Source organism: Natator depressus, chromosome 13, assembly GCF_965152275.1.
Source record: "Natator depressus isolate rNatDep1 chromosome 13, rNatDep2.hap1, whole genome shotgun sequence".
In the NCBI taxonomy this organism is placed as follows: domain Eukaryota; kingdom Metazoa; phylum Chordata; order Testudines; family Cheloniidae; genus Natator; species Natator depressus.
Genome location: NC_134246.1, coordinates 36958933 through 36985984, shown reverse-complemented (window position 1 = coordinate 36985984; position 27052 = coordinate 36958933). Strand labels below are relative to the sequence as shown.

The window sequence follows — 27052 nt, the reverse complement described above, 5'->3', positions numbered from 1 at the left end:
ATGGATGGATAGATACATAAAGGGTGGATGGATGGACAGATAAAGCGGTGGATGGATGGATGGGTGGCAGGGTGGACGGATGAAAGGATAAAGGAGCATATGGCTGGAGAGCTAGGGGGATGGGTGGAGGGACGGGATGAACAGGCAGGCAGAGGCTGTATGGGCACAGCTAGCCATGGGGCCAGTGTGCAGAGGCCAGTGGAGGGGGCACAGGGCACCAGGCAGGGCAGAAGTAGACAAAGGGGGCGCCTGGCACTTGACAGGGCGGAGGCCGGTTGGAGGGGGGGCGCCTGGCACTGGGCAGGGGCAGAGGCTGGCGGAGAGAAGGGCACCGGGCGGGAGCAGGGGCGGGGCAGGGGCCGGTGGAGGGGGGCACCGGGCAGGGGCAGGGGCCGGTGGAGGGGGAAACCGGGCGGGGGCAGGGGCAGGGGCCGGTGGAGGGGGGCACCGGGCAGGGGCTGGGGGGCACCGGGCGGGAGAGGAGCCGGTGGAGGGGGAAACCGGGCGGGGGCAGGGCAGGGGCAGAGGCCGGCAGACACAAGGGCCGGGGGAAGTGAAACTTCGCAGCAGCTGGAGCCTCCCCCGCCCGCTCGGGGCCCCGCGGGGTGGAGCCGCCGTCAGCGCTTCCGCCTGGCTGCGTCGCCCGCAGCCTGCTCGGGGCAGCCCGGACCCCGGGCTATGGTGAGTGCGATCCTGGGGAGGGTCTGGGAGTCAGGACTCCTGGGTTCTGTCCGCGGCTCCGGGAGGGGAGTGGGGGGGAGCGGATGGGGGGATGGGAGGCAGGACTCCTGGGTTCTATCCGCGCCTCTGGGAGGGAAGTGGAGTCTAGGGGGTAGAATGGGGGAAGGGGGCTGGGAGTCAGGACTCCTGGGTTCTGTCCGCGGCTCCGGGAGGGGAGTGGGGGGGAGCGGATGGGGGGATGGGAGGCAGGACTCCTGGGTTCTATCCGCGCCTCTGGGAGGGAAGTGGAGTCTAGGGGGTAGAATGGGGGAAGGGGGCTGGGAGTCAGGACTCCTGGGTTCTGTCCGCGGCTCCGGGAGGGGGGTGGGGGGGAGCGGATGGGGGGATGGGAGGCAGGACTCCTGGGTTCTATCCGCGCCTCTGGGAGGGAAGTGGAGTCTAGGGGGTAGAATGGGGGGAGGGGGCTGGGAGTCAGGACTCCTGGGTTCTGTCCCTGGCGCGGGGAGGGGAGTGGGGTCTAGGGGATAGAGCGCTGGGAGCCAGGACTCCTGGGTTCTATTCCTGGTTCTGCTACGGGCCTGCTGGCTCACCTTGGGCAAATCCCTTCCCCTTGGGTGACTACATTTTCCCATCTGTACAATGGGGAAGACGATCCTGACCCTCTTGGAAGAGCCAGGGATTACGGGTCGCACACCAAACTTGTACCCCCTTCATGCGCTCTGGTATCATTCATTATGAGCCATATTATCTTATTTATAATTCACTAGTTGCTATTTATAATTGTTATTATGCATTGTATAATAATTTAATCACTGTGATTATTCCATTTATTTAGTCGGACTGGTTATATGTCATTAGTTACCATTTCTAATTCAACATTATTATGGACTGTATATTTATTGTGAATATTATAATGTGTTTATTATGAGCAATTATTTATGTCATTAATTACTATTTCTAATACATCGTTATTGTGTATTGTATATTAATTATTATTGATTAAGAATGAGCATATATTTTGTAGTTCATTAATTACTCTCTATAATGCATTGTATATTAATATGATTATTATTTATTTTAGACTTATTATATATTATTTGCAAAAAGAAAAGGAGGACTTGTGGCACCTTAGAGACTAACAAATTTATTTGAGCATGAGCTTTCGTGAGCTACAGCTCACTCCATCGGATGCATTTGGTGGAAAATACAGTGAGGAGATTTATATACATAGAGACCATGAAACAATGGGTGTTACCATACACACTGTAAGGAGAGTGATCACTTAAGGTGAGCTATTACCAGCAGGAGAGCGGGCAGGGGCGGGGGGAACCTTTTGTAGTGATAATCAAGGTGGGCCATTTCCAGCAGTTGACAAGAACATCTGAGGAACAGTGTGGGGTGGAGGGGGGGAATAAACATGGGGAAACAGTTTTACTTTGTGTAATGACCCATCCACTCCCAGTCTCTATTCAAGCCTAAATTAATTGTGTCAGTTTGCATATTAATTCCAATTCAGCAGTCTCTCCTTGAAGTCTGTTTCTGAAGTTTTTTTGTTGAAGAATTGCCACTTTTAGGTCCGTAATCGAGTGACCAAAGAGATTGAAGTGTTCTCCAACTGGTTTTTGAATGTTATAATTCTTGACGTCTGATTTGTGTCCATTTATTCTTTTACGTAGAGACTGTCCAGTTTGACCAATGTACATGGCAGAGGGGCATTGCTGGCACATGATGGCATCTATCACGTTGGTAGATGTGCAGGTGAACGAGCCTCTGATAGTGTGGCTGATGTGATTAGGCCCTATGATGGTGTCCCCTTACATTCTTACAACTACAATACCCACCTGCTGAAGTGAAGAAACAGATTGACAGAGCCAGAAGAGTACCCAGAAGTCACCTACTACAGGACAGGCCCAACAAACAAAAGAACAGAACGCCACTAGCCATCAGCTTCAGCCCCCAACTAACACCTCTCCAACACCTCATCAAGGATCTACAACCTATCCTGAAGACGACCCATCACTCTCACAGATCTTGGGAGACAGGCCAGTCCTTGCTTACAGACAGCCCCCCAACCTGAAGCAAATACTCACCAGCAACCACACACCACACAACAGAACCACTAACCCAGGAACCTATCCTTGCAACAAAGCCCGTTGCCAACTGTGTCCACATATCTATTCAGGGGACACCATCATAGGGCCTAATCACATCAGCCACACTATAAGAGGCTCGTTCACCTGCACATCTACCAATGTGATAGATGCCATCATGTGCCAGCAATGCCCCTCTGCCATGTACATTGGCCAAACTGGACAGTCTCTACGTAAAAGAATAAATGGACACAAATCAGACGTCAAGAATTATAACATTCAAAAACCAGTTGGAGAACACTTCAATCTCTTTGGTCACTCGATTACGGACCTAAAAGTGGCAATTCTTCAACAAAAAAACTTCAAAAACAGACTCCAAGGAGAGACTGCTGAATTGGAATTAATTTGCAAACTGGACACAATTAATTTAGGCTTGAATAGAGACTGGGAGTGGATGGGTCATTACACAAAGTAAAACTATTTCCCCATGTTTATTTCCCCCCCTCCACCCCCCACTGTCCCTCAGATGTTCTTGTCAACTGCTGGAAATGGCCCACCTTGATTATAACTACAAAAGGTCCCCCGCCCCCCGCGCTCTCCTGCTGGTAATAGCTCACCTTAAGTGATCACTCTCCTTACAGTGTGTATGGTAACGCCCATTGTTTCATGTTCTCTGTGTATATAAATCTCCCCACTGTATTTTCCACTGAATGCATCCGATGAACTGAGCTGTAGCTCACGAAAGCTCATGCTCAAATAAATTGGTTAGTCTCTAAGGTGCCACAAGTCCTCCTTTTCTTTTTGCGAATACAGACTAACATGGCTGCTACTCTGAAACCTATATATTATTTGTAATTCATTGGTATTATGTGCTGTAGATTAATTATTGTGATTATCACTGATTGATTTTGGTTGATTGTAGATTATTTACAATTCATTAGTTACTATTTATAATTCATCGTTACATACTGTATGTTAACTATTATGATTATTGGGTATTTATGATCAATTATATATAATTTGGAATTCATAATTTAGTGTTATCTTGCAGTATTATTAACGTGTACTATCTCATCTATTAATTATTATATATATTTTTGTTAGCAGCGCTCAAAGACCCAAGCCAGCACTACAGAAACGTTTGAAATTCAGGTAGGAACACGTCTGCGCAGTGATTCTGACCTGGGTTAAACCCACGCCTTTAGCTGGCTCCCAGAATGGCTGATCTGGGTGAGCTGGGAACCATCCGGAGCATGAAACGAAGATCAGAGTGTTTACACTGGAGTCGCTGGGCTGGTTTAGAGCTTGATCCAGAGTTTATTCCCCTTCCTGTCTGGGAAGAGTTGGTTGTGATGCTCGGGTCTGGCGCTGTTTGGTATTCAGACAAGGTGGGCGGTAGCTCAGCGGGGGTACATCGTCGTGGTGTAGAGAGCCCAGCGGTCGGCGCTTGCCTTAGCCCAGCACACTGTGGGAGCCAGAGTCTGTGTCCCTGTTTCCCACGGTCCTTTGCGCTGTGCCAAGCTGCTCCCAGTGCATTGTGGGAGCCCTCCTGGGGCATTATGGGGAGGCACTGCAAGACTAGGGGGTAGCCTTCATCCCCATTGCAAAATCTAAGCCCCTCCCCACCCCCCACGCCCCCCACCCTGGCCAGCCAGGTCTCCTCACCTGCCTCTCACCCCTCGCCTGCCTGCCCAGCGCCCGTATTGCCCACCACCCGCACCCCCGTGAATTAACGATGACCCGTAATTAACCCCTCCCCCGTGTGGCCCAGGCAGGCCGAGGTGGGCGCCGTGGCGCCAGGCGGCACCATGGAGACGGGCGCCGCGGCGCTGGGGGCGCTGGACGAGTTCGCAGTCCCCGAGGAGGCCCAGGCAGCTGTCACGGAGCAGTGGCCCCGCATCGAGCGGCTCTTCGGCGTGGAGCTCAACGTGCTGGGGGTGCTGGACACCAGGCAGGCCCCCCCCTGCGCCCCCATGAGCGCCAGGCAGAGCTGGCTGCAGCTGCAGGGCCCCCAGCAGGCCCTGCAGAGAGCAAAGGTAACGGGGGGCTGCTGGGTTCTCCCCGACACACACCCGCCTCTCCCCATGCCCCTGTTCCCCGACATACCTCCATCTCCCCACGTGCCCGCTACCCCCACACTCCCGTCCCCCATCCCCCATTCCAGCCCCATCTCCCCCCACCCCCACATCCCCCGACATATCCCCATCTCCCCGCATGCCCACTACCCCCACACTCCCGTCCCCCATTCCAGCCCCATCTCCCCTCACCCCACGTCCCCCGACATACCCCCGACACCCACTACCCCCACTCTCCTGTCCGCCATCCCCCCTCACACCCCCATCTCCCCCACCCCCATCCCCAGACGCACCCCCATCTCCCCCCACCCCTGCCACCCCCACACTCCCATCCCCCATCCCCCATTCCAGCCCCATCTCCCCCCACCCCCCACTCCCATCCCCCATCCCCAGACACACCCCCATCTCCCCCCACCCCCGCCACCCCCACACTCCCGTCCCCCATCCCCTGACACCCCCATCTTCCCCCACCCCCACACTCCCATCCCCAATCCCCCGACAGCCCCCCACCCCTGCCACCCCCACACTGCCATCCCCCGACATACCTCCATATCCCCCCACGCCCGCTGTCATAAATATAAAGGGAAGGGTAAACCCCTTTAAAATCCCTCCTGGCCAGAGGAAAAACCCTTTCACCTGTAAAGGGTTAAGAAGCTAAAGGTAACCTCGCTGGCACCTGACCACAATGATCAATGCCGAGACAAGATACTTTCAAAGCTGTGGGGGGGAGAAACAAAGGGTCTGGGTCTGTCTGGGTGATGCTTTTGCCGGGGACAGAACAGGAATGGAGTCTGAGAACTTAGTAAGTAATCTAGCTAGAGATGTGTTAGATTATGATTTCTTTAAATGGCTGAGAAAATAGCTGTGCTGAATGGAATGGATATTCCTGTTTTTGTGTCTTTTTGTAACTTTAGGTTTTGCCTAGAGGGATTCTCTGTGTTTTGAATCTAATTACCTTGTAAGGTATTCACCATCCTGATTTTACAGAGGTGATTCTTTTACTTTTTCTTTCATTAAAATTCTTCTTAAGAACCGGATTGCTTTTTCCTTGTTCTTAAGATCCAAGGGTTTGGGTCTGTGGTCACCTGTGCAAATTGGTGAGGATTTTTATCAAACCTTCCCCAGGAAAGGGGGTGTAAGATTTGGGAGAATTTTTGGGGGAAAGATGTTTCCAAGCGGGCTCTTTCCCGGTTATACATTTATTAGATGCTTGGTGGTGGCAGCGATAAAGTCCAAGGGCAAAAGGTAAAATAGTTTGTATCTTGGGGAAGTTTTAACCTAAGCTGGTAAGAATAAGCTTAGGGGGTTTTCCTGCAGGTCCCCACATCTGTACCCTAGAGTTCAGAGTGGGGAAAGAACCTTGACATGGTGGCAGAGTGGTGGGATTACCTTGAAATCATTTTGAGATCAATTTGAGATTTTTTGAACCAGAAGCACAGATTTGAAAAGGAAATATTTTTTTTCCCCTTTGGGCTGCTGGAAAGCAGGTTTTCAGCTGAAAGCAGTTAAAGGTTTTTTTGTCTCTGCTTGGGGGCCAGAGCAGAGACAACAGGGGATTGTCTTTGGTGAGCTGGAGTTTTCTCTACCTAAAGGCAGGGTAGTTAACCTCCTGCAGGGAAATTCACCAGTCTTCAGAGACTGGAAGAAGTTTTTTTTTTTTTTTTTTTTTCCTAAGAGCAACTAGAGGGGTTTTCTGTTTATTTACCTGGAGACAAAGGTGTTAGGTTTTTTTTTTTTAAGGATTTTTCTGTAGGCTGACAATCACTATCAGAGAACATAGGTATCCGGTTAGAGCAGAGCAAAATTTTCTCAGCCATTTAAAGAAATCATAATCTAACACATCTCTAGCTAGATTACTTACTAAGTTCTAAGACTCCATTCCTGTTCTGTCCCCGGCAAAAGCATCACACAGAAAGACCCAGACCCTTTGTTTCTCCCCACCTCCAGCTTTGAAAGTATCTTGTCTCCTCATTGGTCATTGTGGTCAGGTGCCAGCGAGGTTATCCTAGCTTCTTAACCCTTTACAGGTGAAAGGGTTTTTTCTCTGGCCAGGAGGGATTTTAAAGGTGTTTACCCTTCCCTTTATATTTATGACACCTGATATCCCCACACTCCCATCCCCCAATACACCCCTTGTCCTCCACTCCTAATCCACCCCACCTCACACCTCCCCATCCCCTCACACCCCCATCCCCTGACACTCCCACCCCCGCAGACCTCCATCCATCTCCTCAACCCCCCCCCATGCTCCTGTCTCACATCCCCCGAAACACCTACCCATCCCCTGACACCCTCATCCATTCCCCCAATCCCCAACATACACCCCCATCTCCCCATCCCCGTAAACACACACCCATCCTCAGACACTTCCTCATGCTCCCAACACACACACACATCCTCCCAGACCCTCATTGCCCATGCCCTCCATTCCCCCTCTAATTATCTATCACCATACAGACCCTTCTAGCTAGATATATATTTTTCTATCCCCCATACACCCCTCCATCCATCCATCCATCCACCTTTCATTCACCCCTTCATCCATCTATCCATCCCTCCACCCTTCCATCCACCCCCCCGTCCATCAATCTATCCACCCATCCATCCATCCACGGCCCTCCACCCTGTCCATTCATCCATCCATCCACGGCCCTCCACCCACCCACCCTGTCCGTCCGTCCATCCATCCATCCATCCATCCATCCATCCACGGCCCTCCACCGGGTCCATCCATCCATCCATCCATCCATCCATCCATCCATCCACGGCCCTCCACCCTGTCCATCCATCCATCCATCCATCCACCTTTCATTCACCCCTTCATCCATCCATCCACGGCCCTCCACCCTTCCATCCACCCCCCCGTCCATCAATCTATCCGCCCATCCATCCATCCACGGCCCTCCACCCTGTCCATCCATCCATCCATCCACGGCCCTCCACCCTGTCCATCCATCCATCCGTTCATCCATCCATCCACGGCCCTCCACCCACCCACCCTGTCCATCCATCTATCCATCCATCCACCCATCCATCCACGGCCCTCCACCGGGTCCATCCATCCATCCATCCATCCATCCATCCATCCACGGCCCTCCACCCTGTCCATCCATCCATCCACGGCCCTCCACCCACCCACCCAGTCCATCCATCTATCTATCCATCCATCCATCCATCCATCCACAGCCCTCCACCCTGTCCATGCATCCATCCATCCACGGCCCTCCACCCACCCATTCACCCACCCTGTCCATCCATCTGTCCATCCATCCACCCATCCACCCATCCATGGCCCTCCACCCTGTCCATCCATCCATCCGTGGCCCTCCACCCACCCACCTTGTCCATCCATCTATCCATCCATCCATGGCCCTCCACCCACCCTTCCACACACCCTGTCCATCCATCCATCCACGGCCCTCCACCTACTCTGTCCATCCATCCATCCATCCATGGCCCTCCACCCACCCTTCTATACACCCTGTCCATCCATCCATCTGTCTGTCCAGCCAAAACTCCTCTCCACTATTTCTAAGTTCTTTGTAAAATGGCCAACCTTTTCTGGCTTTTGTGCAGAAACATAAATCCACCTTCAGACTGTGTACAGTAGCAACCGGTGAGTGTGCGTATAACCGTAACACACTCACCGTGCGTGTGCATGTGTCCCAACCCCGCCTGTGTAAATATATCACGTGTGGATACTAACCAACCATGGCCGTCGATACTGATCACAAACCAGCAGGGGTGCAGAGCACAGCACGATGTGTGTGTGTGTGTGTGGGATGTATCATAACCGTGAGTGTGAGATAACACTAAAGGGGTTTAATACACATACAGCCCCCACGCCCCTTCTATGTGTATCTATCACAACCTTGCATGTGGGTGTGTTACAATTCCAAAGGGATTCAGTCCCTAAGGAATTTAACATCCCCGTCCCCAGTGTGTGTGTGTGTCCCAACACCTTGTGAGTAGGTTTCACACCATCTTGTGTGTATGACAACTCTGGGTGTAGCTCCGCCAACATCCCGTGTGTAGTTCGACCTCATGACTTTGCTTCTCTCTGTGTTTACATTTGGTAGCTCACTCATATCATCTAAACCTCCCCACACCTGTCTCTGCCCTGGGTGAATTTCGATACACCCTGCGTCTTCAAGATTGTCGCTCCCTCCCTGGGTTCTGCACCAGTTGTTCTAACATTGAGTTTCTGCCTCTTCACACCATTCCTTGCCTCTGAAATCGATTGATGAATTTTTAACCAGTATTTATGCAGTCTGGACCCCACCATAGTCAATGGGGCCAGATCCCAGCGGGAGTCAATGGGTCGTATGTCCATTGGAGTCAATGGGGCCAGATCCCAGCGGGAGTCAATGGGTCGTATGTCCATTGGAGTCAATGGGGCCAGATCCCAGCGGGAGTCAATGGGTCGTATGTCCATTGGAGTCAATGGGGCCAGATCCCAGATGGGGTCAATGGGTTATATGTCCATTGGAATTAATGGGGCCAGATCCCCAGCTGGGGTCAATGGGCCATAGCTCCACTGGAGTCAATGGGGGCAGATCCCAGCTGGCGTCAATAAGCCGTCGCTCCATTGAAGTTGGTGTGAGCAGATCCCCAGTCGAGTGACACTGATTCACAGCCCATTGGGGATTTGGTCCTGTGTTTATATCCCTTTGTCCTTCAATGGTTCAAGAGTGTGGTAGCAACCTCAGAGCAAACTTAGGAACCATGCACTGAGCCCAGACTGGCTGGGAGTTCTGTGCTTAGATGTCACCAATCGATTCTCAAGTGTGAACTCCTCAGGCACGATCACACCCTTAGCAGGGAGTCACAGAGAGTTCCCCTTGGGTACCCCAATCTGTCTCAGCACCCGGGGAGCCTGCCTTTGTGATAGATGGTCCCTTACCCCAAGAATCACAGCAATATTCAGCTTCCTCCCAGCTGCAAAGAACTGGTCACTTATCCTAGGTCAATCGCACCTTAGAACTCATGCCGAAGACAACCCTTGTAGTCAATCCTATAATAGACTATATCCAGTTTTATTACATAGGAAAAGGAAACAAGGGTAAAGCAGGTAGACACATGCACACCAATGAGTTCCAGGCTAGGTATCAAAAAGTAATAGACATTTCAATAAGAAGCCAGCTCTATATGTCCTCCAGGGCTAGCCCAGGCCAAGCACTGGGGATCTTTTGCTTGTGCTTAGTAATCCTCACCCCACCATGTCTAAGCAGCATAAAGATACAGCTCCTCCTTGTTAGGGCTTTTTCCTCCCTTCCCCCTCTTCTGCTCTGAGCTGGAAGCTCAGCTGACAGGAGGCACTGGCTTGCTCCGTAAGGTGGGGAGAGCAAAGGGCAAAGTCTTGCAGTCTCTTTAACGTCCCGCGATTGTCTGGCAACGCCGGGACAGGAGGTTGCTGTTGGCACCCAGCATTTTGCCCTAGTTCATGTCTCGCCCCTGCCCTCCTGCATTTTACACCCATTCATGTCCCTGTCCTGGTGACTTACAGGGCAGATATGATCTCCCAAGCAGGGATACTGGTGTTACAAGTGAGATTAACACAGACCGCGGCTCACAAGCATCCCCTAAAGTCTCCACACATTCCTAGAACTCTCATACCGATTTCACCAGGTAGGGTTGCCAATTTCGGTTGGACGTATTCCTGGAGGTTTCATCACATCACATAACCTTTCATTAAAGATTAATCTTTAATTCCTGGAAACTCCAGGACAATCCTGGCAGGCTGGCAAATTTATCACCAACACTAATGCCAGGGGAGCCAGATGGGTGCCTGCCCTCTATTTGTCAGTGTTCAGTTGAGGCCTGGGGACCTTGGCACGAGCTGGCACCTGGTCTGCCAGTGTCACTCTCTCTGGTTTGTTCTGAAAGGTGGGAGCCCCTACAGCAGGGGGTCTCAAACTGGGGGTTGGGACTCCTCAGGGGGTCGTGAAGTGATTACATGGGGGTCGCGAGCTGTCAGCCTCCACCCCAAACCCTGCTTTGCATCCAGCATTTATAATGGTGTTAAATATATGAAAAAGTGCTTTTAATTGATAAGGGGGGTCGCACTTAGAGGTGTGCTGTGTGAAAGGGGTCACCAGTACAAAAGTTTGAGAACCCTGCCCAACAGGGAGCTGACCTGCCATAACTCTCCGGCACCCTAGGAAGTGATTGTATTTCAGGACACGCCCCTGACTGATTTTGCTTTCGATTCCACCCAAAGCGGCAGGGAATTTTTCTTCTGCTGCTGCGGGCGTGAAACCGACAGGGGGGGAAATTGCAGCCAAAATAACCATCTCCTCTCCCTCCCTCCCCACAGTCACGCCCACGTGCTGATCAGCTTGCACACAGTGGTTTAGGAAGTACACGCAGCTGGGGAAGCCCAGGGCTGGGCTAGCAGGGGGCTGCAGGTCAGGAGTGAGGGGCACCTGCAGAGCTGGGGGTGGGGGCGGGGGCTGGGACAGCAGGGGGCTGTGGGTAGGGGTTGAGGGGCATCATCACACACCCTTTGTAGCCATTATTAATTGTGATAAGGGCAACTAGTGGGGTGTATGGAGATAGATAGATGGATAGATAGATAGGGAGCATATGGATGCATGGATGGATAGATGGTAGAGATTGTCTGGACACAGTGATAGAGAGAGAGAGGGGGTTTGTATGAGGATAGATAGATACATGTGATCGTGTAATTAAAACCTGAGTGGTGATTTATGCGTGGGAGGGGGCAGAGTTAAGATTACCCAGACATCTGCTATTCTGGCATTTCCTAACTTTTGAGTGCTGGGTTTTGCGTCTTAAAAAAAATTCATTTAAATGCAGATTTTGTTTGTATACAAACATATAATTATGTATCAGGGCCCCACTGTTCTGGGCGCTCCACAGACCCCAACCGAGATCAGGGCCGCATTGTGCCAGGCGCTCCACAGACTCCGACCGAGATCAGGGCCCAGTTGTGCAAGGTGTTGCACAGACAATCTTTGCCTCAAAGAAAGCCCCAGCCCAGCGCTGAGCAGTACAGGGCTCATGATACACAGTGAGAAGTTCTCATTTCAGCCAGCAGAAGAAACATTCTTGGAAGCCGGTGTCCCGCAATAGCCCGTTCTAACCCTGTCCCTGTGTTGTGTCCTCCAGGAGTATATCAAGGGGCTCTGCAGCCCGGAGTTGAGCGAGAAAGTCTGCTACCCTAAGGACATGCAGTGCGTCTTTGTGGGAGCTCAAGGTCTCTTCCTGGACTGTCTCACTAAGGGGACCTCTGCCAACCTGGTCCTGCTCAGCCCCGGCTCCCTGCTGGTCTCAGGCCTAGCCGAAGCCTTTGTGATGGCCCAGAGCCGCATCCAGGAGTTCGTGGAGAAATACCAGAAGACACCACGGCTGCCGGAGGAGCAGGAGGCTCTGGTGAAGAAGGCCTTCCGGGAGCTGGTGGAGTCCCACGATGACAAGCATGCCATAGACCTTCTTATCCTGCCCACCCCACTCAAGGAGGAGCTGCTCAGCCTAGTGCGGGACATCCAGGAGGAAGTCGGGGAATGGACACCAAGAAATAGAGCATGGGCGCCACCAGGCATCAATCGGGACCAGCTGCAGTGGTGGGAAGCGAAAGCGGCAGGTGGGGCTAGGCCCCAGGGCTTCTTTGACCTCAGTAGACCTCCAGACCAGACCAGGCATCAGGGCTCCAGGTCTGGCATCCCAGGCGGTCCTCAGGACCAGGAGAAGCTGGCGGAGGAGGCCTCCGAGAGGCCAGTGCTTTACAAGCGGTCATCGAAACCCATCCCAGGTTTGGACGGCAGCCAGCAGGCTCAAGAAGACTTGATGTTCCCCGGCACCCAGGACTGGATGAGAGAAGTGGAGGAAAGGGGGCCGGAGGAGAGCAGCCAGGAGGAGGAGGAGGAACAGTCGGCTGGGGCCCTGTCATCATCATGGACGGAGAAGGAGTTCAAGATCATGCTGAACTTCTTCAAGACCATGGGCTACGAGGAGCGGGTGGTGAAGAAGGTGCTGTTGGAATGTGGTGTGCGGGAAGCCCCCTCAAAAATCCTGGACAGGGTCCAGATGGAACAGGCCTCCTCCTCCCAGCAGGGGCATGGCCCTGCGCCCTTTCAGGAGTCCGGAGCAAGGGAGACGTCTTCTCCTCCTCCTCCGCCACCAGAGACGACCCAAGATGAACACGAATACCTGCTGGAGGTCATCAAGTCAGCAGCGGCCAACTGTGGCCACTCACCCAGCGAGATCCCGGCTGAGATCTGGACAGGGGCCCCCTTGGCCGGCCTGCTGAGAAGGCTCAACGAGAAAGCCAACCACCAAGAGGAGGCTGGGGTTAAAACTAGGCTGGAGGATAGAGGCAGCTGCAGAGATGGAGAGCCGGCCCTCTTGAATGGCAAGGAGTATCCCCAGGGTCAACATCACTGTGAGCCGGGGAGGAAAGGAGGGTCTCCTGTCCACAGAGGAGTCCGTGGCCCACCTCCCCTCCCAGAAGGCTCTGATTTCCCCATGGACGTGACCCCTGTAGCTTCCCCTGCATGGGCTGCCGAGGAGAGCCAGCCAGCTGAGGATGTGTACCCAGTGCCAGCCGGCCCAGTGCCAATGGTGACTGGAGCCCAGCGGTTCAAGGAAGCCATCCAGACACCCTTCAAGCTCATCTTGGCCAACACGCCAGGGAAAAAGAACCTAAGGAGGGTCATTATCGATGGCAGCAATGTAGCCATGGTGTAAGTAGCCTGTGTTGCTGCGTCTTGCTCCGAGACCTAGGGCATGCTGCGTGGTGAGCCCAGCTAAGAAACCAGGATGCTTGGTCAGCTGAATACCTCTTAACCCTATTGACTTAGGTCTTGCAACTTGCCTGCAGGCCTCAGTACACCTTAACTAGGCTTCAAGGCCTTTTCTTTCTTGTAGGCCTCAAGACCAGACTAGGCCCCAGCATTTTATGGTTGACTTGTCCATTGACCTCAGGACCAGAGTAGGCCTGGAGAATCTAGGCTTGATGTACCTTTAGGCATCAATATGCCTTAAGAGCAGCTAAGCTTCAAGACTGTAGGCTTGACTTTCCTGTAGGCCTCACTAGGCCTCAAAACCCAAACAGGCCCCAAGACTCTAGGCTTCACTTTCCTACAGGCCTCAAGATCAGATCAGGCCCCAGATCTCTATATTTGATCTGCCCCATAGGTCCCAAGATCAGACTAAGACCCTAGACTTGGCATTCCTGTAGGCCTGAAGACTTTATGCTTGACTTGACCATAGACCTCAAAATCAATTTAGGCCGCAGGATTCTATGTTAGATTTTCCTGCCCTCAAGACCAACCTAGGCCCCAAGACCATAGGCTTGACTTGTCTGTAGGCCTTAGGGCCTAGTCTGCTCTTGAGGTCACCACAGGAATGTCTTGAGGTCACCACAAGCTTAGAGTCCTGAGGGATAGTGTAGTCTTGAGGCCTATGCACAATCCAGTCTCAGGTTTCTGGAGCCTAGTATAGTCTTGGAGCCTATCGAAACATCAAGCCTTTGATCTTGGGGCTTCATCTGGATTTGAGGTCTCCTAAGGCCCTATGCTTGACTAGTCCGTAGGCATCATTTGGCTTCAGGACCAAACCAGCCCCAATTCATAGAATCATGGAATATCAGGGTTGGAAGGGACCTCAGGAGGTCATCTAGTCCAACCCCCTGCTCAACGCAGGACCAAACCTCAACGAAATCATCCCAGCCAGGGCTTTGCCAAGCCTGACCTTAAAAACCTCTAAGGAAGGAGATTCCACCACCTCCCTAGGTAACCCATTCCAGTACTTCACCATCCTCCTAGTGAAAAAGTTTTTCCTAATATCCAACCTAAACCTTCCCCACTGCAACTTGAGACCATTACTCCTTGTTCTTGCAATTCCTCTCCCGCACCTGGCGTAGAGCTCAGAATTCTAGGACTGTCCTATTGCATTGACCCCTCTTCCCCTATTTGCCCAACGCTGTGTCAGGGGAACCCAGTGCCAGCACCTCCATGCCTCAACATCGCCTTCCGTCCCTCCTGTAGGCACGGCTTACACCAGTTCTTCTCCTGCCGGGGCATCGCTCTGGCTGTGCAGTATTTCTGGGACCGTGGGCACCGGGAGGTGACGGTCTTCGTGCCACAGTGGAGGATGGAGAAGGTTGCCAGGGTGGAAGGTAAGAAGGGAGGTGGGGTGATGATGGAGCTTTATTGCCCTGCATGACATTGCCCGGGCCTGCCACCTGGGGCCCTTCACTACCCCATCAGGCTGGCCCCCTGGGGCCCCTTGCTACCCTGCCATGAGCTTGCCCCCTGGGGCCCCTCGCTACCCTGCCATGAGCTTGCCCCCCGGGGCCTCTTGTTACCCCACACCACCCTGCCCCCTAGGGCTTGATGCTCACCCTCATAGATCCCACTTCCTAAAGCCCCACCCTGTCCTCCAGCCCCATGCCTGCTGACTCCATCTCCCCTCCGCCCCCAGAGAGACATTTCCTGACCCAGCTGCAGGACCTGAGCCTGCTGTCGCTGACGCCCTCACGCCAAGTGGCTGGGAAGCGCATCACATCCTACGATGACAGGTAAACCTGGGGCTCCCTCTCCGCTCCCCTCCTGATGTGGGGAGCTCTCCCACACCCTACGCTGCCCCTGCAGGAGCAGAGGACTCAGTGGAGCCACCAATGTGGTGCTGTCCGAGCCCAGCTGGCAGAGATCTGAGTGGCCAGGCCTCGGAGGTCCACCCCCACTGGGCTTTCCAAGCTGCGAGGGGCTGCTGCACCCCTGTCTGGTCACGTGAGGAACGAGGGGGTGGCTGTGAAGCAGAAAGTCCCTGCTGCTGCAGCTGGGGGTTAATTGAAGGCGGAGCTCCAGAGGTGGGGATGAAATAGCTCTGTGGGGCCCCTCAATCCTTACCCAGAGATCTCTGCCATCCCAGCTCTGGCATCCGCCCCCCAGCTCTGTGGTGCCCCTCACTCCAGACCTGCAGCCTGCTTAGAGCAGGCAGACAGGGACCCCCTTATGCCCATCACCTCATTATCACACTGCTTTCCTATAGGGGACTATGGTTCCACTCCTGTGGTGCTGCTGCCACCTTGTGGTCAGTGTTGGGTACAGCCAGCATCTGGGACCCAGCTCTTAGCCTTGTCCTGGAACCCAGAGCAGGGCCTGGAGTGCTGGGGTCACACTCTGCCCCCTTTGGGTTAGGTTCATGCTCAGGCTGGCAGAGGAGACTAATGGAGTCATCGTCACCAATGACCAGCTCCGGGACCTCATGCAGGAGTCCAAGAAATGGACCAGAATCATCAAAGAGAGGTGAGGGGGCCAGGGAATGGGACATGGGGCCTTTCCCCTCTAGGGGGTGCTGGTTCCCACACAGCTCCTGGGCAGAGACCGGCTGGCTCAGGGGGTGGGGAATGGGACACAGGGCCTTTCCCCTCTAGGGGGCATCAAGTCTGATCCAGGCCCAGGTTGGGGGAACTGGCTAGCTCAGCAGGGTGGGAATGGGATCTTAGGCCTTTCCCCTCTAGGGGGTGGCACCAGCTCCAACCTGGCCCCAGAGCAGGAAACTAGCCGGCTCAGGGGGACAGAGAAGGGGGCATGAGGCCTTTTCCTCTCTATGGGGTGCTGGCTCTGATCCCGAATGGGATTCTAAACTTCTTCCTCCCTCTCAGACTGCTGCAGTTCACCTTCGTGGGGAACATCTTCATGGTTCCAGATGACCCGCTGGGCCGAGAGGGTCCCACCTTGGACGAATTCCTGCAGAAACCCCTTAGGTACCTAGTCGTGTGGGGAACCAACCCTCTCAGCCAAACCTCCTTCAGCTGAGAAGAAATGCCCCATGTGCCAAAATCCCTTTAAGGAGATACTGATTCCTCCCCTTGAAGGCTGGCATTTTTGACTGCCAAATGCCTGCCTGCCCCCTGCTGGTCAGACTTGGGAACTGCATCCATGTCCCACTGCCAACCATGTGGGGGTCAGGCTTGGGGCTGGGGGTGGCTGGGAGCTGATGCTAACTTTGCCTCAATGCTCCTCACTGCAGGCAGAAGCCTCCCACTTGCCACTCCTTCGCGGGGCATGGGGCTCCCTTTCCCGCCCCCAGCCGGCCAGCCTCCCAGACGGAGGTGCTGCAGCTGCGGGACAGGAAGCCCCCTGGGGAGCGGCGGCAGAGGAGACAGCTGCAGGAGAAAAAGGGAGAGGAGGCGGAGGTGGTACGGAAGCCGCGGGAGACTGAGCGGCTGAGGCAGGAGCTCCTGACGATCTTCACGGGTCAGGACCAGAAGGTGGACTTCGTCCTGCACAGAGAGCCCTGTAGCCGGGATCTGAACAAGCTCTCTGAAAACCTGCTGAGCCTCAACTTCTGAGACGCCCACGTCAGCCATTGCTGACCCCCTGGGGTCTACCCTCATCCTCCCACCAGCAGGGATCGCACCCACCAAAATCCCAGATGAACTTCATTAGCAGCAGTAAGCTATTAACCTCCCACCTGGACCAGCTCTTTACGTGACAACCTCCCATGGTGCATCATGAATAAGGGACTGAACCAATGACCTTCAGAACCAAAATCATGGACTTTGCCCCACGTAACTCCACTGGGTGGTAGCAGTAGGAAGCTGTTATCCTCTCATGTAAACAAGCTCCCCCCCAAGTTATCAGGAGGGCTTGAACCCACAGCTGTCAGTGCTAATAATCATTGACCACAGCCAACTGAGCTGCAGGAGTAAGCCCATTAGCTGGTAGCAGTAGCAGGTTGTTATCCTGTGTGAACCATCATGTTATATAGCAGCTGCGTCACCAGCTGGGATTGAAGCCACAACCTTAAGTGCCAACATCACAGATGGAGCTGCAGGTGTAACTCTCATTGTCTAGTAGCAGTAGTAGGTTGTTATCCTGTTCTGTGGACCACACATGTTGCAGGTGGGTTACCCACTAGGTCTCTCTCTACTCATCCCTCTGAAGTTGGGCCTGGCATCTGATCCAGGTGCCTCACAGTTAGGACTTCAGCAAATGCTGAAGGACCATTTATAGCTCATCTAGGGTGCCTTCTCAGAGAGAGACATCCAGCAGCCCTTCTCTGGCCTGGGGAGAGAGATTGCTGCACCTGTGGGAGAACCCACCCGAACTTGCCTCATCAACCGTCATGGAGAAGGGACAGACCATGGCGTATTTATTTTGGAAAACTGACCGCTATACCTGGAAGGTACGACCGAAGCCACCCATGGGAGAAGCATTGGCTGGTCCTTTTCCAAGCCAACTGTCTGTGGTGGCAGTGGCTGCTTGAAGTTCACAGGACAACCAGGCAACGGCCTCCAAACCCAGCCAAGCTGGAGGCTCAGAGCCAGGCAGATGGAATGCAAGCAGGTATGGTCTTCTTCATCCTTCGTTGCAGTTGATGGACAAGGGGGAAGAGGGTGTTGGCGAGGAAAGAAAGATTGGAGGAGCCCAAGGTTGGGTCCATACTTCTCCACCCCACTTCTCCTCCTCTCACCTTGGCTTCTGCCCCCTCAGACCCAGCGGGCATGTCACTTCCCCACCCGGAGTCCGTTCCACTGTGCCAGCCCAAGGAGCTCTACAAGGCTACTTCCAGCCATCATAGGATGCTGGCAACCATGTCCTCTTGCTGCTGTATGGAGATCTCCTATTCCAGGGGCCGGCAGGAAGTCCATGGCTGTGGCCTTCCCCTCTGGTCTGTGCTGTAAGCCCACGACACATGGATGCTTCTCCAAGTCCATGCCCTACACCCTAGATATACCTCTGCCTGGCTCCGGTGTCAACAAAGCAGAATCTGTTCTGTGTGCCTCCAAGCGACGGGTGCATTGTGGACCTTAAAGCATGAGTCACTATGGCCTGAGCTCAAAGACGCCCTGGCTGTAGGAGGTTCAACATCTCCTTGCTAGAGCTTCTCTGCAAGCTTTGGCCACCGTGCTTCCTCCTTGCTCGCCTGTCTCCTTCTGACCTCGGTCAGCTCCAGCCTTCTTCTGTCTCCTACCTCTTGCCCTCAGCCAGGCCAAAAATCTCGCTCAAGAGAGAGTCCCCTTCTTTGCTCTGCCCATCTTTCCTGGAGTCCCAGTTCCCTCAGCTCCATGCTTGGAGATGATCTGACCCGCTTGGCACATCCTTCATCTTCCTGAATCCAATGGCACTCTTCCAGCCATGTCTCCCGCATTCCCGTCCCCTAAGCCTTGTGTTCTCCACCTTTCTTGTCTTGTCTCTATCTCACCAAAGCTGAGGGCGCGGCGGGTCATTACCCAGCCTTATCGACCTTTATACATTCAGTGGCTATTTATGTAAATATGTTTTTTGATAATGATGATAAATAAATGGCAGGGCCCGTCTGATAAAACTGCATTTTTGTCACCCCAAAATTCAGAGACTCCAAGAGGTAGTGGGATAGAATTCAGGGTAACCGCTGCTTATCGCTCCCCTCCCAGAGCTGGGGATAGAATCCAGGAGTCCTGACTCCTAATCCAGCACTGCAAATGTCAGACCACCCACACGTCCTGGATACTTCTACTCCATTGTAAATCTGGAGCAATACCATTGCAGTCAATTCCAAATGGATGCCGGGGGGGGGGGGGGAGGGCTGAGATCAGAATCCAGCCGTTATCCCAATGCAGTTGGGAGTGACTCTGGATTGATCCTGGGGGAGCTGAAACCATACCAGGATAGGGCACCTAGGGGGTCTCAGTTTGAGCCCCTCCCCTCCTCAGGAGACAAACCCAGTGCCCCGGTCACAGATAGGACATTCTGTGTGTCCCTGGAGAGAGCCAGCGAGTAAGGGCTCCCCATGCCCCCTTGGTACATGGTTCCCAACCCACATTCTCCTGATAGGCCCTGCTTAGATGGGATGGAGATGCCTGAACGTAGGGTGGGGGTAAGGGAGCTAAATGGCTGGGCGATGGGATGGATGGAGAAGTGAGAATGGAGATGGAGGGAGAGAGAGGCAAATTATTTGTGTTGGGGTAGATCCTAGAATACCTGGACTGAGATCAGGGCCCCTGCCATGCCAGGCGCTGCACAGACCCTTTGTGAGAAACAGTCCTTGCCCCAACGATCTTAGTCTCACTAGACAATAGGTGGGATCCTCACCCCATTTTACAGCCAGGGAAACCAAGTCACAGAGAAGAACATTCCCAATTGCGTTGAAGGTTTGTGACTGGCTCTGGTGCTGAACGAGGTCATAGGAACAGCAGCACTACTTCCCCTAAAGATCTTTCCCCAGATCCCATACGTCCCTCGCCCCCCAAGCTCCCACTGCCATGACCCCGCCCCCCAAACTGATCCCTGGTCTCCTCCAGGCTGCCCCCCCCCCCCCAAACACAGTTTCCATGGGGTCCTGCAGCGCAGTTATCACCTGGATCTGGAAGGTGGGGGGTCCCTGTTGGGCCAAACCCCATTTTTCCCCTGTACTCCCAGACCCCCCGCGACCCAGATAGTGCAGTGCCTGTCCCAGGGGTGCAATACCTGCTTGGGACACGAGGGAAGCTCGAAGAAAGAAAACCGTGTTGCTGGCCTTCAGGACTCCTGCGTTCTCTCCCTGGCTCTGGAGGGTGAGTCGAGTCAAGTGGTTGGGGGGTGGGGCTGGGAGTCAGGACTCCGGGGTTCTATCCCCAGCTCTGGGATGGGAGTGGGGTCTAGGGGTTAGAGCAGGGCGCTGGGAGCCACAACTCCGTGTCCTACCCTGACACATTCTGTGCCTCAATTTCCCCACCTTGGGAGGAGCGGGGTGGGGTCCCAAAGCCATCCACAGACAGCCGCTGACAGTGCAATAGAACATCATTTATTCAGCGACAACGTTAACCTTTCCTCTACCGCCAGCCTCCATTCCCCAGTCAGACGCCAGCGCCCCCTGCGTCCGACCGGGGCAGCGGGAGGTTGGCAGGTGACGTGGGGCTACGGGTCACCTTGAGGCAGCGGCAGAAGAGAACAGGCCGGTGCCCCAAGCCCAGGTGATACTGCCACCAGTAGAGCTTCTGCCGGGGCTGAAGAATGACCCGCAGCTCCTCTCCCTCTTCAGCCACGGCCTCCCACTCCTCCTGCTCCGTCCTGAGCCCCAGCCCGCCATACATGGGGGGCAGGGAGAACTGGGCCTGGAGCAAGGCCACAGAAAGGTCTGCAGGTGCCGGGGAACCGGCCGTGGAGAAGGTCCAGTTGGCCAATTTCTCTTCCACACGTCCCACCTTCCGGGTTATCTCGTGGCTGCCAGGGAGCGGCCCGTCCGTCTCGTTCTGGATCAGCTTGACACATTCCCATGCCCCAAAGGTGCCCCTGTGGACCAGGGACAGGCCACCCGGGAGGAAGCTGGCCACGTCCGCGTGGACGGGGAGGACCTCCCGGGGCCCCGAGCTAGAGAAGGCCTGGCTGTATAGCCCCCGCTGCTCGTCCACACCCAGGAAAGCCAGGTGGGTAGCGTCAAGGGCGTAGTAGTAGAGTCCGTGGCGGGACGCGGGCTCCAGGGGCATCTCCTCTGCTTCGGCCCCCGTGGTCAGGTCAGCCACAGACAGAACCACGCCGCGGGCCAGGAAGATGAGGGAGAAGCGGCCGCCCCACGAGGCATAGTGGTCGCCTCCGCGGCACGTGGGGTGCAGGGGGAGGGCGTCAGGGCTGGGGGCGGCGCTTAGGTCTGTGGTTCGGTGGAACGCGTCCCCCCGCAGGATGCAGACGCAGGAGCCGGTGGTGTCACCCACATAGTGTTCCCCGCCCCGGCAGGCAGGGTGCAGGCCCCGGATCTCCACGGCCTCCGGGGAGTGGCACTCGGGCGCCTGGAGGAAGCAGCCCACGTCGGAGCGGACGATGAAGAAGCCATGACGGGTGGTGAAGACATCGGTGCCAGGGGAACGTGCCCGTGGGGCGATCCCGGCCATGGGGGGGCTGAGCTCCTGGGGGACACCAGAGGGGGAGAGTGAGGGGGGGCCCTCCATACTGAAATGGGCTAGGCCGAGACCAGCCAGACCCTGGAGGTGTGGAGGGCAGGAAGGGCACCACCGCCCAGGGCACAGGGTGGGGGGAGAATCAGCTTGGTCCCAGAAAGGGAGATTGGGGGAGGATGTGTGTGGGGGAGTCACACCAAGAGGGGCCAGGCCCTGGGTGTGTGTGGGAGGGGGAAGGAGGCCTGGGTCCCGGGTGGAAGCTGGCTCTGCACCGGGCACCACGGGTAACCAGCAGCCCAGCGCGGCCTCTGCTCCCCCTATCCCAGAAGGGGGGACCCCCCTGGAGAGGCCCCACTTGCAGAGCCCCCCGGGAAGGGGCGATGGGGCAGCCCGGAATGGGGCGGGGATGCTCCCCGGATCTCACCGGCGCTGGGAGTGGAGACGCGGCCGTGCGCCCCTCCCCAAGGGCTGCGCTCCCGGGGCCGTGCGCCCCTCTCCAAGGCGCTGCGCCTCCAGCCGGCGGGGGGAACCGCAGCCCTGCCCGGGCTGAGATCCGCCTGGCCCGCCCCCAAACGGGAAGTCGTAGCTAAAGGGGAGGGGAAGCGGCCGGTCGGCTCCTCCCAACTGCACAGCCATTAAAGGCGGGGGGACGGGTTTCCTTCGGGAAGGGGCAGGACTCCTGGGTTCTCTCCTAGGCTGGGGGAGTGGATGGGCTAGCCAGTGGTTAGAACAGAGGAGGCCGGTGACTAGGATGCCTGGGTTCTATCCTCTGCTCGGAGACGGGGGCGTGTCTAATAGTTGGGAGGGGTGGCAGGACTCTTGGGTTCGTTTCCCTGCTTGGAGATGGGATGAAGGGTTTAGTAGTTAAAGGGAGGTCAGGACGCCTAGGTTCTCTCCCAGGCTCTGAGAGGGGAGTGGGGTCTTGTGGTTGGAGTGTGTGTGTGTGGGCCTTTGGGACCAGGAATCCTGGGGGGTTCTTTCCGCTGCTCAGAGGTGGGTGTCTAATGGTGAGAGCAGGGAGGTCAGGGGACTGGGAGGTAAGGCTTTTGGGGTTTCAGTCCTAGCTCTCCCCATCTGTATATGGATCCCTCCCCCTTGGTGGGTCGCCGGAGCTGGAATGCAGCTGGGAGGTAACTGGCCCAGATTCTGCCATGCTTGCCCTAAATCTGTGCTGTTGCTGAAGGATCCCTAGGGCCCCTCAGCCCAGGGAGCCCATCTAGCCTGGCCTTTGAGAGTGGCACCCCCTTGTGGACAATTGTGGAGTAACCTGCTCAGGGGAGCCACTTCCTCCTGCTCCCCCTATTGCTGGGCCATGCCCTCAATTGCAGACTTTCCTCCTGCCCACTCACCCCAGGGTGTGGCTCCTCTGGCTTGCTGGGCGTGATCCAAGAACCTCTGATTGGCTGTTCAGCCTCTGTTAAATTCATGTGGTGGTGAGTTCCACAGGCTGTTCCAGTCCCTGTGGCTCTCAGGGTCCCATTCCTGCTGCCTTCTCCCCCGCCAGCGCTGTCTGGTGATGACACCCTTCTAGCTACATGCTGGGGGCTCAGGATGGAGAAGGCAGGGCAGACATGAGGTGGAGGGGATGCAGAAGGCTCTCTGGGGACTAAGATGGGTTCCCTGCCTGGGCACCTCCCCCTTACCTGTGCCTTGTGTCCCTTGCCCTACCCCCCTTTATAGGGTGTGCCAGGCATTTGCTGCCCCCTGCTGGGGGCTCAGCCATGTGGGGGCACCAGGCCCCAAGAAGCTGGCCTGTCTGGGGGGGGAAAGAGCAGTGAGTTTGGACCCTCTAGAAAGCCCCCACTTGGTCCCACAGTGGCTAGAAGGGCTGGGAGTGGGCAGAAGTCAATCAGGGCCCAGCAGGCAGGATAAAAAGGGCCAGTCACGCCTGCTAGGGGCCAGTTCAGGTGGAGCAGGACGTAACTAGTTGAGGCTGAAGATTCTCCAGTTTGTGCGAGGGTCAGTGAAAGTGTCACAGGGCCTTTCCCCTCTAGGGGTGCTGGCTCCCATCCAGTCCCAGGGCTGGGGGATTGGGGACTCAGGGAGGTGAGAATGGGACACGGGGCCTTTCCCCTCTACATGAATGGGTCAGGGATGCAGCTCAACGTGCTCCTAGCACTTGCAGCCCCATATGAAGACAATTACTACCATCCCGGCTCCCTCATGCTTTCTTGTTTTTTACCCTTCTACAGACCCCCAAACCAAGGAGAAGACCAAGGAAAGTCAACCCCAACAGCCTGGTGAATGCTGGACAAATTCTTTGTGCTTCTGCAGCAGATTTGACCCTGGAATGATCCCAAAGCAGAATTCAGGCTGCGGGTTATAATGAGAGAAGACGGAGAGAACAGGCAATGAAATCATCTGCCCTGGTGACGCGATTTGCAGAGAAGCTGGGGGAGGGGAAGTGGATGAGCCGGGTTTGCGAGCTGGGAGGAGGGCACTGGGAAGCGATAAGTATGGATTTGAAGGGGCTGATTTGATCCCATTGATACGCTCCCAGCTGCTGGTTGAGGTGCCCTTGGTGAGGGTCAGCCCCCCGGGGAAGAAGGTCGGCACGTTGGGGTGGATGGAGAAGGAGATCTGTTGGTGGGCTCAGTACTACGTGTATATGAACATGAGCTCCACCCACCATTTCTCCTCCGCCTTCAGTACTGTTGGGAAGAAGTAGTAGAGGCCCTTGCAGCATTCAGGATGTAGGGGAGCATCCATCCCATGTTCATCTGTGCCCATGTCAAGGACAGAGCACACGACACCCTGCTCTTGGAAGATGATGTGGAACCCGGAAGCACAGTGCATGTAGTGGTCCCCGCCACAGCAGTTGGGATGCAGCTTATGGACCTTGGCCTCAGCATCTGTGCTGAAGTCCTCTACCACCTGGTAGGAGTCGCCCTTGATGATGTCGATGTTGGGGGGAAATCGTCTTGTCACTCCCGTAGAGATCCCCACCCTGTCACGCAGGGTGCAGTTTCTATACCAGTCCCGCTCTTTTGATTGTCTGTCTGCAGGTAGCAATCCAGGTCGGAGCAGATGATAAAGAAGCCCTTTTGATTATCGAGGATGTCGGTGCCCAGGGCGTCATTGTGAGGGACCAATGGTCCATCGGCAGGAGTCCAGCCCTGAGACGAGGAGAAGTGAGGGCAGGATGTTAGCTCATCTCATCCTTTGTGAACCTTTGATGCTTGAAGATCCCCAGTTCCAAGAGCAACCAGGCACCTGTCTGCGATGAAGTCTCCTAGATGTGCCCTGCAGACCAATCTCCAGGGGGTGGCGCAATCCTGAGGAAGGGGAAAGCCCAGCGTCCTGCCCCATGAGGATCCCACCTCACACGGGCTCCCACTTTCCACCATGGATCTGTCCATCTGGGCCATGTCTCCTCCATCTCACCCCATAAGTGCGAAGGGCTGCCCTGCGTGGAGATAAAGAGGGGAGGAAATATCGACAGGATCCCAAAGACTAACTCTGTGCCCAGCCAGGAGTCCATGAATGGAGCTCAGAGGAAAACAACGCGCCAAAGTTCCCTCACTCCCGACCCGCAACCCCCCAGCTATCCCAGCCCTGGACTCAGTCCTCGCCACCAGCTCTGCCGTTGCCCCTCAGTCCCAACACACAGCCCCCTGCTAGCCCATACCTGGGGTCCCCCCGCCCCAAAGTTCCAGCTGACACTCCCACCTGGTAGTTGCTCTCAGCTGATGACAGCTCTGCTTGGGGCCAGGAGCGAGTTCCTGGGTTGAACCGAGATGGACGGGACCTTAGAGAAGAGCAAAACCAGCCCTGCAATTCTCTGGATGTAAACGCTGACGGGGTCTGTGTAGAAGTAAAATTTTATATTCGTACTATAAGAATTAATGTATAGTTTAATCATCCTGCCAGCCACCCTTTTTGAACAGCAGAAAGGAAAGACCCTCTGGGACACTGGTTAAAAACGCATCTGACAGACTGCCAGTGTCTGTACTAATGTTAAGGCAAAAACCGACCAAAACAATCCTTATAACTAATTATGGTCACCCTTTTGTTTTAAAATAAGTTGTAATGTCTACTATGGTTTCCTATGTGTATTATATAAATTAGCCACTCTCGTTAAATATACATTTCTTTGTTTTAAGGTTTAGTAAGTAAAAAAACAGAATCTTGTATTGTGTCTACGTTAAAAAAATTAATTTTTTTTGAAAAGCCCGGGCCACAATGTGAACTGTTTTAATCACAAAATGTAGTCAGGTTTAATTTACAATGCCTTTTCTTTCTCAACGTACAAACTACTGGATACCTTTAAAGGTCTCTGTAAAAAATGGTTTATGTAAATAAAAAATGTATGCATCAAAAAGAAAGGTGTAAAGGCTGTTGTTATAGCCAAATAATCAAAAAAATAAAATAAAAACCATTCCCAATGCCATCAGCCCACATCCGTAATGAAGGAAGGGCAAATTAATACCCTGAGGTAAAGGCTGGCACCCCTAGAAACAAAACAATTAACTGCATCAAAACCCCTCCAAGGTGTTTTGGAATGTTAACATCAAAAAATAACACCAATTAAAAAGTAACCAGTCAGAAACTGACACAGCAAAATTCATAAACTTCAACAGCAAAAGAAGACTCTATAAGAGCAGGCTGCTTGGCCATGGGACTTTGGGTTCGTCTTGCCGCCACTCCAAAAGCATCGAATTGCGACCGACAGAGCCCGGCTCCCCTCTGTGATCTATCTGGCTGTCCACTAGATTGATCCAGACTCTAGACTGGCGGGGCTGTATGCCTTATGTGTATGTAATTAAAAGCATCTGCTAACTGTCGTATTCTCAATAAATGCAGCGTGCTGCCTTCTCCCCTATAAAAATCCCATGTGCTTCTTGTAAGTATAACATCTGTTTGCTTCCTCTCCAGTGGCTCCTCCCTCTTTCCACTGACTCCACCTTCTCACCAGGCTCATCCTTCCTCCCTCATACTCTGCCCCCCTTTTCCCCCTGAGTGTTCCCTCCCCATCTCCCACTCTGGCTTCCACCCCCTCACCCTGCCCCTGTGGGCCAATCGAGGCCCTTCTCTGTGTTAAGGGGTCCCCAATTCTGTCCCCCCCCAAGCCCTGCTCTCTGATGGGGGCCACGGCTGCTTCACCAGAGGGTGGGATCCCTGCCAGACTCTTATCTGCGTGGCCCGTATTGCAGCCACCTGCTATCAGGCCGTCCTATGCTTGCAACACTTTGTGTGTTTCCAGGGAGGAAAACAGGACGTAACCGATTAGGGCTGAAGGTTCTGCCGTTTGGGAGAGGGTCAGTGACTGTGTCATGGGGCCTTTCTCCTCGAGGGGGATCTGGCTTCGATCCAGCCCCAGTGCAGGGGGATGGGTGACTCAGGGAGGTGGGAATGGGACAGGAGGCCTTTGCCCTCTCGAT

The 27052-nt window shown here is 54.6% G+C and overlaps 2 protein-coding genes and 1 long non-coding RNA gene across 4 annotated transcripts; 2 read left to right on the top strand and 1 right to left on the bottom strand.

The window, feature by feature from the left end:
* The first annotated feature begins 625 nt into the window (after positions 1 to 625).
* KHNYN (KH and NYN domain containing) lies at positions 626 to 19144 on the top strand. Its single transcript, XM_074969267.1, has 9 exons — positions 626 to 681; positions 3879 to 3923; positions 4543 to 4807; positions 11975 to 13548; positions 14854 to 14984; positions 15290 to 15386; positions 16009 to 16116; positions 16476 to 16577; positions 16844 to 19144. The coding sequence occupies exons 3-9, from the start codon at positions 4580 to 4582 to the stop codon at positions 17163 to 17165; spliced, it is 2562 nt and encodes an 853-aa protein (XP_074825368.1). The 5' UTR covers positions 626 to 681; positions 3879 to 3923; positions 4543 to 4579; the 3' UTR covers positions 17166 to 19144.
* A 1421-nt stretch (positions 19145 to 20565) lies between these two features.
* On the bottom strand, positions 20566 to 22242 carry LOC141996974 (uncharacterized). Its single transcript, XM_074969266.1, has 2 exons — positions 22096 to 22242; positions 20566 to 21680 (listed from the first exon to the last, which is right to left on the bottom strand). The coding sequence occupies exon 2, from the start codon at positions 21663 to 21665 to the stop codon at positions 20634 to 20636; it is 1032 nt and encodes a 343-aa protein (XP_074825367.1). The 5' UTR covers positions 21666 to 21680; positions 22096 to 22242; the 3' UTR covers positions 20566 to 20633.
* A 323-nt stretch (positions 22243 to 22565) lies between these two features.
* Positions 22566 to 26375, top strand: LOC141996975 (uncharacterized). 2 transcript variants are annotated; one of them, XR_012641664.1, is made up of 3 exons: positions 22566 to 22801; positions 23864 to 24019; positions 24677 to 26375. It is a non-coding gene; the product is annotated as an uncharacterized LOC141996975 (long non-coding RNA). The 2 variants fall into 2 exon arrangements; XR_012641663.1 differs by having other exon boundaries at positions 23864 to 24040.
* Positions 26376 to 27052: the final 677 nt, after the last annotated feature.

Bases quoted from the DNA above. Each gene is read 5' to 3' on its own strand.
- LOC141996974 (XM_074969266.1), bottom strand. From the start codon at position 21,665: ATGGCCGGGATCGCCCCACGGGCACGTTCCCCTGGCACCGATGTCTTC.
- KHNYN (XM_074969267.1), top strand. From the start codon at position 4,580: ATGGAGACGGGCGCCGCGGCGCTGGGGGCGCTGGACGAGTTCGCAGTC. The intron at 4,808-11,974 runs GTAACGGGGGGC...TGTGTCCTCCAG, and splicing joins AGGCCCTGCAGAGAGCAAAG to GAGTATATCAAGGGGCTCTG. The intron at 13,549-14,853 runs GTAAGTAGCCTG...TCCCTCCTGTAG, and splicing joins GGCAGCAATGTAGCCATGGT to GCACGGCTTACACCAGTTCT.